This window comes from Eleutherodactylus coqui, chromosome 1, assembly GCF_035609145.1.
Source record: "Eleutherodactylus coqui strain aEleCoq1 chromosome 1, aEleCoq1.hap1, whole genome shotgun sequence".
In the NCBI taxonomy this organism is placed as follows: domain Eukaryota; kingdom Metazoa; phylum Chordata; class Amphibia; order Anura; family Eleutherodactylidae; genus Eleutherodactylus; species Eleutherodactylus coqui.
This window is the reverse complement of record NC_089837.1, coordinates 198907731-198926142: the sequence shown is the minus strand read 5'-3', so window position 1 is coordinate 198926142 and position 18412 is coordinate 198907731. Positions and strand designations below refer to the sequence as shown.

At 43.7% G+C, this 18412-nt stretch overlaps 1 protein-coding gene across 2 annotated transcripts in view; it reads left to right on the top strand.

Annotated features, from left to right (window-relative positions):
- The first annotated feature begins 1223 nt into the window (after nucleotides 1–1223).
- Nucleotides 1224–18412, top strand: part of RNASET2 (ribonuclease T2) — a 56858-nt gene continuing 39669 nt past the window's right edge. Inside the window, exons 1-3 of one of the 2 annotated variants that reach the window (XM_066605395.1) lie at nucleotides 1224–1424; nucleotides 13614–13712; nucleotides 17877–17937. In XM_066605395.1, the coding sequence (XP_066461492.1) occupies nucleotides 13624–13712; nucleotides 17877–17937 (150 nt within the window). In that variant the 5' untranslated portion in view covers nucleotides 1224–1424; nucleotides 13614–13623. Of the gene's footprint in view, nucleotides 1429–13613; nucleotides 13713–17876; nucleotides 17938–18412 lie in introns of both variants that reach the window. The other variant, XM_066605389.1, reaches the window with a different exon arrangement.

Here is an 18412-nt window from a genome sequence, read left to right as displayed (position 1 = left end):
TTTTTGTGCCAACACCCACCTGCAACAGCTCCGATAAGCCGCACTGCTTATTGGAGCTAATAACCCTTTAAATGCCATTGTCAATTCTGACAGCATTTAAATGCCCCGACTGATGTTTGGGGGTCCCGCATTGCCCCCCGCGATAAGATTGCGAGTTACCGTGTGGTTACCATGGCTGCCGAGGGCCTTGTAAAAAGGCTCCAGGACGGCCATTGCAGATTGGCTATCAAGCCACACCTGGCAGAATGCAGTATGATATAATACTATGCTCTCACATCATACTGCAGGAGCGATTAAACTATCTCCCCTCTGGTGACAAAAAGAAAATGTAGAAATTAGTTTAAAAAGGTGTTATTAATTATAAAAAAATGAGAAAGTGATTAAAAGTTAAAAAAAACAACAAACAAACAAAAAAAAAAAACACACGTTTTTCCATATTTAAAATAAAAGTATCTAAATAATAAACCCCCAAAATATATTTGGTATCACTGCGTCTGTAATAGTCCGATCTATCAGAAACACATTAATTACCCCGCGCGGTGAACATCGTCAGAAAAAAAAAATGCCAGAATCGTGCTTTTTTGATCACCAACGTCTCTAAGAAAAAAGTTGTACGTACTCCAAAATGGTTCCAATAGTAAGGACAGGACGTCCCGCACAAAACGCACCCCTGTCGACAGAAAAATATAAAAGTTATGGCTGACAGAAGATGATTTATTTATAAATGAAATCTCTTTGAAAAAAATATAAGTAGTAAAGCAAATAACACTGTTTGGTATGGCAGTAACCGTGCCGACCCGCAGAACAAAGGTATCAGGTCATTATTGTTGCAGGGTGTGCACCATGGAAACAAGACAAACACAAAGATGGTGGGAATTACGAGGTTTTTTTTATTTATTTCACTACACCTATATATTTTTTATGTTTTTCTGTACATTATATGTTACTTTAAATAGCACTATTAAAAAACACAACTCGTCCCGCAAAACACGAGCCCTCATACTGCGACGGTGATGGGTAAAAATAAACAGTATGAGTGGGGTGTAAAACCCGGAAATAGAAAACAAAAGGTCCTCGTCCTCAAGGGGTTAAAGAAGCCCTGAGACAGGAGCGGACTGATTGAGGAGCTGGCTGCCGCCTGCACAGCCGCACCTTCAGGAGCCGCGCTCAGCATGACTGGGCCCTTCACCTGGGGACTGGGCATGCTTCTCGGAGGACTGGAGGAGCTACAGCCCGGTGCGGAGTCCCCGCAGCCGCTGGCCCACACAGACATTTACCGCTCGTTATTCTAGTTAGTTCTGTTGCCACAAGGGGGCAGCAGACATTCTCGTACAGTAGAAGAGGAAGTAGGTCATAGAGGAGGCGCCGCTCCACTTCTTACAAACTGTCATCGGACTTCACAGAGTTGTGTGGAGCCGGCGGCGGCAGAAGTAAGTAACGCTTATGTCTCTTTACGGCCAGTGTAGCAGTGGGGGCGCGGAGGGATCCCAGAGCACGGCTGCTGGGCTAGTCACGGTAGAGTGGCTGGAGGTCCTGCCTGTGGTCGGCGACAGCATCAGCCGGGACGGTGCTGGCTCTTGCGGCGCTACTTCCTCCTATACATATACGCAGGTGCTGATGTGCGCCGGTCACTTGTGGGGGACGGCACTGCTCTGCCTGCTGCTGCGCTAGCTGGAGTGCCCTCTGTGTGTGGGACTATCATTATGCAGTGTGTGTGTATATGTACATACACACACACACTCACAGCTCTTGTGACAGTCTTGTTTCCAGGAAGCGCTGCATGAAGTCTATGGGACGGATCTGTATCCCTGCGCTCCGACGTCCTTATTACTTTCCCTCTAGGACTGCATTCACACGAGCGCAGATATGGACTCCACTCTTTTAGATGGGGTCCTACACGTGAGCGATGCTGTGAGGTAAAAGAAAGCTCTGAGCAGGGGGGTTGGACCCAATGAGGTCCCTTCTAACTCTACCATTAAATGAATTTTTGTTTTTTGCGTCCCTCGGATCGCCCGCTGTTTCCATCAGGACAGTCAGACATGACGCACCGTGTGATGGTTCCCATTGAAATGGATTGGAAACCCTCGCCGATCCTCTGAACAAGCGCCGGAGGGTCGCAGTTTCACAGAACTGATGAGAGATATTTTTCGCGTGAAAACCCCTCACATCGGCGGGTAAAATGCCCTCTCACCAGCACAATATGGCGCCAGGTGTCTTGGCCTGACATCGCGCTCGCCCGTGTGAAGGCAGCCTCATGCAGTGTTTCCCAACTCCAGTCCTGAAAACATGACCCGTTGGGGTGAGCAGTGCAGTGGGGAACCGCTGCCCTGAATAATGGTCCCTTTAGTCACTATGATTAGCAGTGCTGGCATGACCTGGGTGCCTATTCCGTCATCTCTCCTGGTATGCGGGCACTCGGGGTGTGTTCACATCTGCAGTGATATTTCCAGTTTCATGTTCTGTCATAATAGCAGAAAGTCATGTGATGACCCACTCAGGGACAACCGAGACCTCTCCAGCATTGGACGAGGATACATGTAGAGCACATGTGTCAAACACAAGGCCCGAGGGCCGAATCCGGCCTGCTGCCTCGTGTTATATGGCCCGCGGCGTGCCGACGCCGCTCACCACTGCAGCAATTGCCAGCGGAGGTGCCGCAGCTCCCCGCTGGTAATCGCGCTGTTACCGCTGATCCTGGCGCACACTGACGTCAGTGTGCAGCCGGGATCCTCCTCCCCTGAGTCCCCTGCTCATCAGTTCCGCAGGAGAGGACTCAGAGAGGAAGTGTGCTGGGCGCACACACTGATGTCAGTGTGCATCCAGGCTCAGGGCAAGCAGAGAGGGAGCAACGCTGACAGGAAGGAAGAGGTAAGTATATGGGTTGGGGGGGGGGGGGCGCTGCTTATTACTGGGGGGGAGGGGGTGCTTATTACTGGGGAGGGGGTATTATTGGGTGGGGGGCTGCTTATTATTATTACTGAAGGGGGGGCTTATTATTATTACTGAAGGGGGGGCTTATTATTATTACTGAGGGGGAGTTAATGTTGCTATGGGCGTATTACTACTGAGGGGGTTAATATTACAAATTTTTACTGGGGCCACTATCAGGGTCCCTATTAGGGCTCGTTCACACGGGTGTAATTGTATTTCAGTCGCACAAATGCACTGCGTATTTGCGCAATCACAAATCACTTATGCTTGTATATTTGCGTATGTAAAAAAGAATGCAGATGAACCCACTGAAATGGTGCGCAAATATGCACTGAATACATCGGTTTCCTGCGCATTCACCACGTATTTGCGCGCCCCATTCACTTCAATGGCCTATTGGGGTGCATAGTACGCAACAAAATAGGTCATGCTGTGTGAAAATATACATCATGTGAATGAACTGATTGAAATCAATGGCTTCTATTCACTGCATATTATGTACGCAAATACGCTTGTGTGAACGGGCCCCTACTATACCGTCTTAGGCCCCCGTCATACAGGCAGAAATTCCGCGGCGGGATTTCCCGCAGAACTTCCGCTCGTGGAAGCTGCCATAGGATTGCGTTAGAAAACACAAGATTTGTCTGCGCGAAATCTCGCACGGAAAACAAATCGCGGCATGCTCTATTACTGTGCGGGGCAGCCGGCACATTACAGAGCCGTGAGAGCAGGTGAGCGCCGCGCTGGTTCCTGCAGGGGCTTGGGTTGGGTCCTGCTGCGAGAATTCTCACAGCGGGATCCGACCTGGCCGTCCTGATGTGGCCCTCTGTGAAAATGAGTTTGACACCCCTGATGTAGAGCATGCCCCCCGTTCCAGCGCTAAAATAGCCAAAGGGAATCAATTTAAAACAATTTAGCATAGGAAACAAATAATTTCTGACAAAAAAAGATAAAAAAATAAATGCAGGAAATCAAAAAAGTGAGTTCTATTAACTTTAAGAAACTTTTCAAAATAGTGGTCAGTGGTGCTACGGTTGAGCATGGCAGAATGGATGGCACATACCATATCTGGGTTCACCATTTCATAGGCCACTCTTCAGTTCTCCAAATTCCAGAGGGGTAAAGTTTTGGGAATGCGGTGGCCTAGGAACTGGGCCATGTTGTCCAATCTAGAAGGTTCCAAACCAAACTGCAAGCCACTGATGCAAGTCTCTATGGGAATAAGGGGAGCGCCATCATGCTGATACCACAACCGTTGACGTTGCACGTCATCAAGCCGTTCATCCACCGCTGTGTGTAGACTGCTCAGATATCGGTCACCATTCAGGGTGCTGTCAGTGAAAACCGGACCGAGGAGCTGCTTCCCCCAAAATACAAGTGCTATGTTGATTCTTGACAGGGTTTCTGCGGTGAGCCGAAGTGGGGCAGGTATATGTGGACTTCCCCAGTAAATGATGCTAAATCTGTGCTGTGATCTGTAACAGACCTCCAAGGCTCAGCCTCAGCTTCTCTCGTAGATTAAGCATCTGATCATTGCAAGTATCTGATGTGGGTCTGACAGCTAAACTATGTGAACCCGCCCTAAGGCCTCCCTCACATGTGCACACGGCAAAGCGCTGCAATTTAAATTGCGGTGCTTTGCTGCCTTTTACTTCCGCTGTCTGTTAGCACTCCTCATTTTTGGTGAGGAGCGCTAAACACCCCAAAATAGAACAGACTGCTCGAAAATCGTGGCACTGGAAAGAGCCATGATCGAGTGGCTGTTTGAGAGACCGCGGCCGTCTGCATAGGAGTGCGTATTGTAATGCATTCCTATGCAAACTTTCAGTGGTGGAAATCCCGCGGGAAATACCGCCGCGGGATTTCCGCCCGTGTGCAGGCGGCCTATGACTAGAGATGAGCGAGTATACTCGCTAAAGGCAATTGCTCGAGCGAGCATTGCCTTTAGCGAGTATCTCCCCGCTCGAGACAGAAGGTTCGGGTGCTGGCGCGGGGGGGAGAGCGGTGAGTAGCAGCAGTCAGCAGGAGGGAGCGGGGGGGAGAGAGATCTCCCCTCCATTCCGTCCCGCTCTCCCCCGCAGCTCCCTGCCCACCGCCGGCACCCGAACCTTCAGTCTCGAGCGGGCAGGTACTCGCTAAAGGCAATTGCTCGCTCGAGCAATTGCCTTTAGCGAGTATACTCGCTCATCTCTACTTATGACCTGATGGTTGCAGGGTCAATTCCTGTGTGGTTCAGGTAGCTGGCTTAAGGCTCCCTCTTTCTGAGGTTGGTAAAATGAGTACCCAGCTTGCTAAAGGGGTAAGAAGATGACTGGGGAAGGCAATAGCAGACCTACAAAAACACTCCCTAGGAGTCAGTGCTTGCACCAGGGGACTTTACCTTACCAGTCCTGCTAGCCATTTGGCTTCAGCACTAGCTGCATCAAAATCCCTCAGAGGGAATTGTTATTTTATCATTAAGTGGTTGAGAATATCACTGACACATATTATAAGTTATCCCTGAAACTCTTTATTAATCTCCTTTCTTACACAAAATATTGAAACTAGTGTTACCAAGTAATGCTGCACTGTTAATTTTACTTTAAACATTTTGGGTGTTTCCTGGTAACTGAAGGCTGTTCATCGCAATTATCACATACAGTTTCTTGCACACGTCCTTTCTTGGGATCACATAAGTAGCACCTTCTTTTCTTCTGAGTATCTGACGTAACAGGTGAGCTTCCGCTGGCATGAGGAGAAACAACGTTTTCTATAGAGTGATGTTTTTATGCAGCCCTTCTTTTGACCTCCTTCTAATATGTTCCTGAACCGAATCTTCAGCTAGATCAGTAAGGCCTCCTTCCCACGGACGGATTTCTGCCGCGTAATACGCGGCGAAAATCCGCCACGTTGCCCGCAGCTATTAGGTTCTATTGAACCTAATAGCACAATGCTCACGGTGTGGAATTCCATAGCGGAATTCCGCACCGTGAAATCACCCGTCCTCACCTGCAGCATGCTCTATTTGCTGCGGGTGTGCGCGCGTCCGGCTTCCATTGCAGTCAATGGAAGCCGTCCGCTCACGCTATCTCCTGCTGTAGCACAGCGGAAGATAGCGTGAAATCGCCTCTCCGCCCACCGCCGCCGCGTCATGTGATGCTGTGGGCGTGTCTTGTGACGTGGCCGGCGTGTCACATGACGCTGTGTCACGCCAAAGCGTCATGTGGGACTCAGGACGCTGGATCCGCTGGTAAGTATGGGGTCTCTGGGGGGTGCCGTGACTGGCTTCACCACGGAATATTCCGCGGCGGAGCCCATCACGGCCGTGTGCAGCCGGCCTTAGGAAGATCTGTCTTCTGGTTCACATTCCAGTCAGGATTCTTCGCCAAAAATGCTTCATATGACACAACCCCGGCTACGTCCTATGCAGTTCATGTGAGTAGCCATCTGCTAGTTGTTCTTTCACAAGTGTAGGTGTGTATCATCTGATCAAGAGAATCAACCCGTACTTTTGTGTTATTGTAATAAGGAATAATTTCTGGTTTGCAAGCGTTTACCGCAATAACATCAGAGGTGCGGTGCATTGTGGAGAGTAGCACTCTTTCCCGCTTTGTGCACATAGGACACTAAGGAGTGGTCTCTCACAAAAAACAAAATAGAACTTTGTACTCCCATGTGTTTGCTGGAAGACATTCCTTTGATGAAAGTTTTATTTTGACGCACTATGCCAACTGGTGCTAGCCCATTTTTTAAGCAAGCGGTCAGCGAGTTCTGTTGATGTAAAAAAAATGTCCATAGTAATATTTTGATTGGTGCCCAAAGTATCGTATTGCCAATTCATTCACTACCTTGATTGCTATATTTGTTCCCTTCACATTGCCTTCTTTACCCAAGTATTACAAGTAGGTAAAAGTAGCTGGAGTCACATAGCCAGAACTTTAGTACCATATTTTGCTGCCTTTGAAGTCCTCTACTGGTGAAAGCAACCTCTGAGTGAGACCAACTGCTCATCAGTACTAAGACTAATAATTATTAGGAAATTATAGTACCAGTCTTTTAGCTCTGCTACATGCACGTCACACACAGCTTTGCTACGTTGCTTTTGCATATGAGCTGCATGTGATTTACCAATTTCAGCAGCTTGCTAAAGAGACATATTAGCTCATTGTCTTTGCATATAAGCTGCACGGGATTTACGAACTTCAGCAGCTCGCGGAGGAGACATGTTCACTCATCACTTTCGTATTTACAAACTTCAGCTGGTGGCTGAGGTGAAATCGTGGCATGTTGCTGTCATGTAAGCTGCATTAGCTTCACGGCGGCGTTGAACCCTCTCTGGTGACATGTTTGCCCGACATTGACGGTTTGTTCCAACACCGGACAACTGTTGACGATTAGATAAAGGCTGGACTGATGTTGGCGGCATTAGCACTTGAGATGACATGATATGAAGTTCAGGAGATGTGAAGATAGTGGTGAAGGACTATTCTTCAATGTTGTTGGTCACTATGCACCGCCAGCTATGTATGTGGACATTTGAGGTGTCATTTATTGGAGTCTCCACACAGGTGTCCAGCTGTCTCATAACCAACTACAAACTGCCAGACTGAGTACTGCTGTATCCATAGCAGTTAAGGCCACGGGGGTTTGTGGGGGATGTAGTCTACCCATAATCACTCATTCACTGCACAAGGAGGATAAAGGACCTGTGATGACGCCACCGTCATGTGATCAGGGGGCGGAGATAAAGGCCAGTAATTGACATCACAGGTGCTGTCAGGTTTTGCATTTAACTCCCACATCACACACGGAATGATTGAGAAGTGGTTGTTGGCACTTTGATTCACACCTGCAAGGTAGTACTTTTGAAGATTATGATTTATTTGGTCCCATATTTCATGAAAAGGCACGAATTTGTCTGTAGCCCATTGTCACTTCTTGACAACTTGTCATCAAATCTCAAAAAGTTCATTAGGTTTTCAGATCTTCCCTTTCTCATCGTGGCACGGAAAATTAGTAGACCGTATTTCTTGATCTACAAAATAAAGATGTTTGAGAAATTATTTCTCAAGTGACCTACAATGATCAGCAGACCAATCAAAGCTTAAATTTCTACGTAATCGCATTTTTGCCACATGAACGATGAATTTATTTTCTCTATAAATTCTCTCTGCTTCCAACTTGGTGTACTTCATAAGTTTTTTTAAATAATGTCATTTGTGATGTACAAATCAAAAGCAGCTTTACCACGCTTATTTGTGACTTGATAATATTGTGTCTTCTCATTTTACATGGCGCCGGTGGATTTATACCCCACAAAAAGCTGTCTTTCCCATAGCAGGAATTGTCAGCAACTGGCGGTGCAGCGCTGTTACCTTCCAAATCGTCACCAATATTTTCCACACTTTGCTCGTCTGGGACTTCCCTCACAACACTCACGTGATCCTCTTCACTGTCATTTAACTTGTGATTGAATTAGTCGTCACTGCATTGTATGTCCCTATTATCTTCTTCCGTAAGCAAGCGTTTTCTTTTCAACATGTCGAAACAGTGGTAACAGAGGAAAAATTATTAACATACGCTTGGTCTACGACTACTACTATTTGGTGACTGGTGCTTGGTGTAGGTCTCACAACGGTGGTGGGATCTACCCAAAACCACTGTGATACATTATCTGCTGTCCACAGCAAAGTATGAAGGCGGGAAGAACAAGAGACCCACAAAATAGTTCGGCAGTCTGTCAGACTCATGTTGGGTGTCTATTAGAGATGAGCAAGTATACTTGCTAAGGCTAACTACTCGAGTGAGTAGTGCCTTAGTCGAATATCTGCCCGCTCGTCTCTAAAGACTCGGCTGCCTTAGCGAGTATACTCGCTCATCTCTAGTGTCTATGTAACAAAATTAATAGCATTTATGTTCATACATAATGTTGAAAGGGCAAAATCATGTTCTACGTGGAACAACATGATGGAGGAATAGTGAAGGGGATATTACACAAAGCTAAAAGGAAGTATCGCAAATTCTCAAAAACATCATGCTATGAGTCTGAGAGACTCGCCTCAGGAGTTCCGGGGTTAAATGCAGAAGGTTGTTGATCCGGGGATTTATTCTGATTGCCAGATTAGCAATCGGTATGGAATTGTTAGTTTTCTTTCTTTAATTTTTTTTAACCTAAAATGAGGAAACTTTGCTTCTACCTCCATGAGTTTTTCTGGCTTCTGGATAAATATTTCTTGAACTAGGCTGACCTGCGTGGACAGATGTCTTTTTTGAGCCTATAAACTGTTATGGTATCGGTTTAAATTGCAAAAATTCTGGTTCCCTCTAAGAACCTATTTAAGAGATAGCATAACTTCTTAACTTTGTTATTCTTCACTAAGTCACATGATACCTTGTTTCTAAAGAGGAAGTGAGAAATGCTTGTGTTTCAAGTGGTGTTCCTCATCTTATTACTGATTTAGTAGCGTCAGCAAATATTATATTCTTTTAAATTAGTCATCCTAACTAACAGTTGTCTGAGACGTTATGTAACTGCAGCAATGGTGCTTCATTTAGAGTCGTTTTCTGAACAAAAATATTAAAATAGCTGGCCATGCAAAAAAGAAAAATTAAAACTGCTTATCTCCTCCCCCCCCCCCATTCCGAATCCCCCAGATCCAGCACTCTATCTGCCATTCTCTCCAACTGGTCTGTTTACATTCTACAGCTAGTCTGTATAGGGGACTTCTCAGTCTGCTGCAGCTGACAGACTTCAATTCTGCACTACCCTTCACAGACTAGACTTTTTTAAATGTCTCGTAGATAATTTTTATTGGATAATCATTAAAAACACTCACTATGGCTAGACAACTGTGGCGTGAAGCCCATGCACACAAATATGGGCCTCAACACCCCAGTAACAGACCGGACGTAACACAGAACTCAGACACAGATACAGGAGAGGAATACTCTCAAGTCAGGTCATAAGAGAATGACCCTGTATATTGGGTTTGTATGGAGTAACCCAATCTATACCATATGTCCGTCAATTGGACAAAGAGTATGGTTCTAATAGTATTGACTCAGTCTGTGATAGATCGGTGTTAATATCCCATTCTGCCAACTATGAAATTAAAGCTCTTCTGGCTCAATGCGTTTCACCGCCAATATGGCGGATTTTTAGGGGAGGCAAGAGCCCAATTATGAAGACAGACATAGGTTGTTAACTATATGAGTCACAATTGGATGATGACATTCTGAGGACACTGCTTTTTGGTAGTACAGCAGAGGCAGCACAGGTTCAATTACCGTATTAGCGACACAATCAAGGCCCAATACTGGTTCCGTAATGTACTGTCGGCACCTAATATAAAGGCGCTGAGTACTGACATAAGCAGTGGGTTAGGAGCAGTTAGTAAGCCCAGTACTGATTCAATAATGTGTTGGCAGTACCTGGATTACTGGTGCTAAGTACTGGCTGAAGAAATAGCTAGAGCAGAGCTTGAAAAGCAAAAAGGCTTATCTAAGGCTGCTAGGACGATCCCTATTAGAGATGAGCGAGCATACTCGCTAAGGACAATTGCTCCATTGAGCATTGTCCTTAGCGAGTATCTCCCCGCCCGGCAGAGAAGGGTCGGGTGCTGGCGCGGGTGACAGGTGGGTTGCGGCAGTGAGCAGGGGGGAGAGAGGGAGAGAGAGATCTCCCCTCCGTTCATCCCCGCCCGCCGCCGGCAGACAAATCTTTGCTCCCGAGCGGGCAGGTACTCACTAAGGGCAATGCTCAATCAAGCAATTGCCCTTGGCAAGTATGCTCGCTCATCTCTAATCCCTATGCTAGCCTATTGATCCTAATAGTGCCTATTGCTGGCTTCAATCACCACCCTCCTACATCTAGATTAGCCCCTTAAAGATCTCGACAAAATAAAAGAAATGGCAGAGCCCATGGCCTTGATGGTAGGTCAGGACATAAATGATGTCTCACAGTAGCCCCAGTATACATAGTGTGTGGAGAGTCCACCCCCCGGGTGATGCTAAGTGAAGGAAGCCAATCAACTGGTGTCATGTGATGTAAACACTATCATGTGTGGCGTCAGCACCGCCATCAGAACATATATGGAGCCAGAGCTGCGGGCACCATCTTGGAAACTCCCACACACTAGGTATCCAAACCTGTATTAGATGGAACAGCATGTAAACATTACCATGTGTGGAGTCAGTACGGTGATCAGAACATGTCACCCACAACATCCAAGATACATATGCGGCTGACAGCAGTGCGTCCAATTGATGAGATCTGCTGCTGCATCATCGGATCAGGGTCAATAAACGCCTGACCGATCTACATGGTGTACAACGCGTTGCCCTGGCGACCACCAATGCTAGGTGTGGAGTGGTGGAGCGGCATGGTGACGCAGTGATGACGCGGGATGTAAGCGACACCCAGTCCTGCTCTCCGGCGTCGTATAATAGATGCGCGCTGTGGAGAGTGCTATGGCATTACATCATACTGCAGGAGCGATCAAAGCATTGCAAGTTGTTGTCCCCTCTGTCAAAGTTATTATTAAAAAGTAATAAAAGTTTTAAAAAAATTATTTTGCCATATTTATAATAAAAGAATCTAAATAAAGCAAAAACACAATAATCAAACAAAAATACATATTTGGTATTGCTGCGTCTGTAAAAGTCCAATCAAAGTAATGCATTATTTATCCCGCACCATGAATGTCGTCAGAAAACAAAAATAACACCAGAAATGTGCTTTTTTTGGTCACCTTGTCTCCAAGAAAAAATGCAATAAAAAGCAATCAAAAAGTCTTATATTCCAAAATGCTACCAACACAAACTACAGGACGTCCCTCAAAAAATGAGCGCTCACACAACTGTCAACGGAAAATAAAATAATTATTGCGCTCAGAAGGTTGTTTTGTTTTTTTTAAAATTTTACCCCACTTAGAATTTTTAAAAAGTTTTTCAGTACATTATATGGTATATTAAATAGTACGATTTGAAAACTACCACTCATCCTGCAAAAAACAAGCTATGTCGATTGAATAAATTAAGTATTTTTTAAAAGGGGGGGAGGAAAAACCAAAAGGTGGGGGAGAGGACTATGTCTATAAGGGGTTAAGGACCAGGCCCTTTTTAGGTATTTTACCCATGTTAACAAACATCTTTCATATCTTGAATTGTGGAAAATTTCCTTGACAATCGGAATACCCCTTTAACCCCATTGAGTGGCACGCCCGGAAATTTTCCGGGACGAGCTCCACTGCCAATAGTGATATAGCCCGGAAGATTTCCGGGCTATGTATCACTATGGGAGCTGCAGAGCACAATGCCACAAGCTGTGACAGTGTGCTCTGCCTGCACAGTCCCACACAGAGAAGTGCAAGGGCTTTGAAAAGCCAGCAGAAGATATTGCCGATATGTCGGCAACCTCCTGCTTTATTTACAGGTTGCCATAGAGACCATCAGCTTGTCAGAAGCAAGCCGATGGTCTCTGTGGCAGGGAGAGCTGGTTATTAGCTGTCAGAGGACAGCTAGGTACTAGCTCTTACAGCAGAGATCAGAGAAAACCTCCGATCTCTGCCTTGTTAACCCTTTACATGCTGCAGTCTATGTGACTGCAGCATGTAAAGGGCTGTCACCATCGGACCCCCGAAATGTGATCAGGGGGTCCTGATGGGTCCCTGTGGAAGTCCCCTAAAGGGACAAAAAAATAAAAAAAATTATTAAAAAAATTATAAAAATACTTGTCTCCCTTTACTTTGTAAAAAATCAAAAATACAATCACACATGTGGTATCCATGCGTCGTAATGACCCAGAGAAGGAAGTTAATACATTATTTAACCCCTTAATGACATGGCCCCTTTTTTTCTTTTTTCCCCATTTCTTTTTTTCCTCCCCCCTGTTTAAAAAATCACAACTTGTCCCGCAAAAAACAAGCCCTTATATGGCCATGTCAATGGAAAAATGAAAAAGTTATGGCTCTTGAGACGCAACTGCAAAATTAGTTGAAATTCAATGATTAGACCATTTTAAAAAACCTGCCCTGGTGGGCACGACAGGGTGGTAGGAAACCCGCCACTCAAGGGGTTAAAGCTAAAACTAGTTATGTCACTACAGAGTTATAAATGGACTCAAGGCAACTGCATTATGTGCCAGATGTATTTTACATGTGACATACATTCAAAATCTACATAAAAAAAAGTCAGTGTCTTTCCAATTGTAATGCGACTGTTAGGGCTCGTGCGCACGACCATGTTTTCACTGCGTATCACGCATGTGTTGATCCATGCACACTGTTGTGTGGACACTGCTCTATTTCTCTGCATACATACGCAGTATACTGCATATGGTCAGCATTTCCATACTCTTCCCCACTCTGAACAGAGTGGGGAACTAAAAAAAAGTGTATGTGTGTGTATATAATATAAAACATTTTTTTTTTTTTTTTTTTTTAAATCACACTACGTGTGTGATGCATGTGCTGTGCTATATGCAGTCTCTGCTGGCAGAGCGTATGGCAGCTGAATGTGTAAAACGCTGCAGGGAGACCCTTAATGTGTATTTGTGGTTAAAAAAAATAGGAATTACATTTGATTTTTTTTTTTTTTCCTTCTGCATTACCATTGAAAATAAAAAAATAATAGAAATGTTAATAATCAGCCACGTGCATGTGTGCTAATTTTTTTCATTTTAATATGTGTTTTCCCTTTTAAAGGTTTTGCAAAATGGAGTTTCGTTGGCAACACGCTGTAGTATGCATGTCTGTTCTTCTGGCTATACAAGTGTGCTGTATAGATGATGCATGGGTTTTGAGGTAAGCAAAAAAATTACATATATATATTTGTACATAACTAGTTTAATATATATGATGTGTTGCACGTGGCTGACGAGTTGAGTATGTATGTACAGCTTCATGACCAATTAGCATTCTGCGAATGGTTTAAGAAGGTGAAACGAGTTAAAAATTCCTTTTTTAGGCCATTTTTTCAGGAGATAATCTGGAAAAATAGGGGAAAAAATTCTTTCACTCTGCCTTCACTTGTTTATGACGATGAGGTAAGTTTTGTTAGTGGACCTTCTCTACTGTGGAAAATGATGGCATTTAAAACACTCTCTAACTGCCTCCAACAGCAAGGCTGGAGTTTTTGCCTTTGCTTTATGTTTTGGTGTTACACTATTCCTATCCAGCTGCACCAATATGTTTGGAGTTATTCCTCCCTGGTTCTAGTCTCCTACCTGTATCTCCTTAAATAATCTGTTCTAGAATTACCCTTGAACTTTTCTCATTCTTTACCTGATGATCAAGGCCCTACTACATCAAAAGTGTACAGTTTCTTGATCTGGTCCTGCCTCATCTGGCGGTCTCAACACCATAGTCGCTGAATGCAGCTTTGAGGGTCCACAGTTTCTTATATTTGTATATTAGACCTTATAATTATGTATCCTAACCATATCATCAGGCCATGGACCCTAAAGGCATTTAGGCTTCTATCTCTCTTTTTTTTTTTCCCTTTGAAGATACTGGTCAGATGACTTTTGCACCCTCTTCCTTATTGTGTCTTAAGCAAGGAGCTTGGATATCGGAGCTACAGAGAACTTTTATCGACAATTCTCTGGTCCAAGAAACTGAATACCTCTGCTGCATCTTCATATTCCGCTTTGTATAATTTCTATTGATGGGTTTCCCATTCAGATAGCCTTGTTTCCTACAATACCACTCAAATATATTTCCAGGCTAGTGCCCTAAACCCTGAAAGTAATTTCCTTCCTGGTTGTTCTCTGCGTCGAGAGTCTGATACTTCTGGGGATGCCTGGCTCAGATGTCATTCACCATGTATAGACTGGTTATCCCGCCAGAAAGCTTGGTGGCATTCATTCTGCTTTACTTCCTTTCTCCCAAGGTTGAGTTGTCTTCTCGCCCTTTTTGTTAGGATGAGTATCCTTCTTTACCAGAATTCCACCTCAGTATCAGGACTTCTCAAAACAAAATTAGAAGAACCAGCAGAGGTAAGGTATACCCTCTGTCACTACCTGAAACCGAGGTGATGTCGGCTTATACCCAAGAAAACCTTTATCCAGAAAACTTACTCACCTGCTGGGGCAGGGTTCTTCATGAAGAAGAAAGATGGATCTCTGAAACCCCGTGTAGACCCCGATCTGAGCAAGATTACAGTAAAAATCCATTACCTTTCATCTCTGAACTCTTTGATTATATTACAGGATCTCGATTTTACACCAAATTTCACATCCTCCTTAAGAAGGTGACAAGTGGAAGACTGCATGTAACACAAGGATGCTCACTACAAATGCCTAGTGATGCCTTTCAGTCTTTGCAAAGCCCTGGCAGTATTTCAATGCTACATAAATGAGAAAACTGCAAATTTTCTGCAGATTCTGGTGCAAGTCTGCAGTACATTTCACCCTTTTACCCACTCAATTTGAATTAATCCCTTAAGGACCAGGCTGTTTTGTACTTAAAGGACCAGACACTTTTTAAAGATTTTACCCATGTGGTGGTTTTGCTGCTTTTTTTTTTTTCTTTCAGCTACCAAAATTATTTTTGCTGCATATTTTTCCCGTGACATACAGGGCTATTTTTTTCGATATCTTTTTTTGACACTTTTTTCCTTTTTTTTTTTAAGTTTATAGGGGGGTAAAAGGCTAAAAAAATGATATTTAACATTTACAGTTTTATTGTTTTTTACGTTAGCAAATTTACGCTAAAATAAAGTGTAGGAACGGATTTATAATATGTATTTTCGATTACATGGCGCATACGGTGACTGTTTCAGTTGGCGTCTGCTTTAAGTAATTTTTTTTTTTTTTATTCATATATTTCTATTTTATGCTGTTATTTCTTTTTCTTACCTATGTATGTAACTCTTTTTAATACCATCTATGACCCCCATGATGTCTTGTAAGACGTCTTGGGCTAGTTCACATGGTCTTTTTTTAAATTTTATTACACACTTTTCACGAACAACGATCAGCTGTCAAACCTGAAAAAGAAACAGTGATCCAGCTGACTGCAGTTTGATCGCTCTAATATTTTTTACTTATTTATGTATGTTTTTTTTATTTGACACTTTTCCACTGTAGCTGAGGCAGCCATAGGAATCTCAGGTAGAGGAGAAACATCCCCCTCAGTGACATCAGTCACTGGCAGAGCTGATCAGGGTCTGCTAGAACCCTGCAGCCCTGCTGTTACAGGGGATCCTGGCGGTCACATGATTGCCAGGTCATGTAGTGGAAGAAACACTACCACGTTTATTTTTAGTACGTAGCGCTCATTGAACACCATGTACCCAAGAAAGGAGAAGGCAGAAGCGGTTAAAAACGGCTTCTCCCTTCTCCTTCAGTTTTTCCGCTGTGACAAACCCGTCCTGCTTTATTGCAGGGGCAGAGGCTTTAATCCCGCACCGTATTTTTGCTGTCGGTTAGGATTAAAGCCCAGGACCAAATGCCATAAATTTACAGTGCTTCGTCCTTAAAGGGTTAAATTGAAGCAGAGGTACGTGCCTAAATAGAAGGGATAATGTTTATTATAGAGTACTGTATTTTCAGACTGATAGTTGTCTCCATCAGACTATTACTCATTTTTAATTATGTATTAATACCACATGCATATTATCACAATATTCCAATATAAAATGTATCGTACACATAATGATCGCTCAGAAAGAAATTGTAACCTGTCTTTAACCCCTTACCGCCCCAGGACTTACCGGTATGTCCTGGGGATAGCGCGAGATCACATATGATCCCGCGCTATCCCGCAGCGGGATCCAGCTGTCAGTCTCGCTGTTAACCCCTTCCCTGCCGCGATCTAAGTAGATCGCGGCAGGGAAAGAGTTCACAGAGGGACCGCTCTCCCTCTGTGTCTCCGGCCGGCACTCGCGATGTCATCGCGAGAGCCCGGCCTGTCACCATGGCAACAGGACGCCAGGCACTGGCGTCCTGTATTGCCTATGCCTATGACCGCTGTATAAGCGATAAGGCATGGCAGAGCAGTAGCTCTGCCATGCCTTATGACAGCGATCATAGGCACAGTGCTGCAAGTCCCTCAGAGGGACTCAAATAGTGAAAAAAAAAAGAAAAGAAAAATGTAAAAAAAAGAAAAATGTTAAAAAATTGTAACCCCCCCCCCCCCTTTTTTAGGCTTTTTCTAATGTTAGCATAAAAGAAAGGTAAAAAAAATTAAACCTCCACATATTGGGTATTGACGCGTCCATAACGACGTGTGCAAAAAGTTGAACACGCTTTTTATGTTGTACGGCAAAAAGCGTAACAAAAAACGCTAAAAAACAGAGGCAAAATGCTAATTTTTTTTTTGCCTCCCAAAAAATGCAATAAAAATGATCAAAAAAGCTGTACATTCACCAAAATGGTACCAACAAAAACAGCTCGTCTCGCAAAAATAAGCCCTTATAGAGCTCCGTACATAGAAAAATAAAAAAGTTACAGGACTTTGAATGCAGCTATAGAGAAAAAAAAATTTTCCAAAAAAAAGGGTTTTTATTGCAAAAAAGTGTAAAAACCTAAAAAAAATATAAGAATTTTGGTATCGTACCGACCCGCAAAAAAAATTTTGTGTCATTTATGCTGCATGATTAACGCTGTTTAAAAAAACCTGTCAGAATTGATGCGTTTTCTCTCCCTGTTATCATAAAAAAAATTATAAAAGTTTTACGATATAGCCTATGTACCCAAAAGTGGCACCAATAAAACTACAGCTTGCCACGCAAAAAACAAGCCCTTATAAGGCCGCGTCGACGGAAAAATAAAAAAGTTATGGCTTTTGAAAAATGGAGATGGAAAAATACCAAAAATCGCTTGGTCCTCAACGCCAAAATAGGCCATGTCATTAAGGGGTTAAAAGGAAAGTCCAGTAAAAAAAGAGAAACTAATGCAAATAATGGTGATTATATATATATATGTATGTATATGTATAATAATTTTTTTTTCCCTTTTGTTCTAGAAAACACTCAGGCTGGAACAAACTCATCTTGGTCCATCAGTGGCCAGTCACAGTATGTGAGGTAAGACAAACAATGTCTTTCTATAACAAAGACCGGTTTTCAGCAAAATACAGTGAAAGAAATTTAATTTGACACGGGTGAAATTCCTCACTATATTGCAATTGTGTACTGAAAATAAAACCTGAAACAAAAGGCAAAGCAGAGGGAATTGTACTGAGCCTCCCCTTATCAAAAGACAGTGGCAGGTCTTGGGTTACCTCTTATCTTATACTTTCTTCATGAGGTTTCTATAAGCTGCCCCTCATTCACTGCTGAGAAGGGCAGTGGGAGATAAGAGGAGCATTCCTGTTGTAAATACAGGGGACTCTGCTAGATTCATCTATCACTCCAAATGGCACAATAGATGTTTAAATAAAACATGACTATCTGAAAGAATGGATGAATTATGGTGAAGCTTTCCTATGAACTGTCAAGACACTACTAATGTCTTTAAACACTACGACTAGTGTTCTAACACCATGTAAGTTCTAGTCAG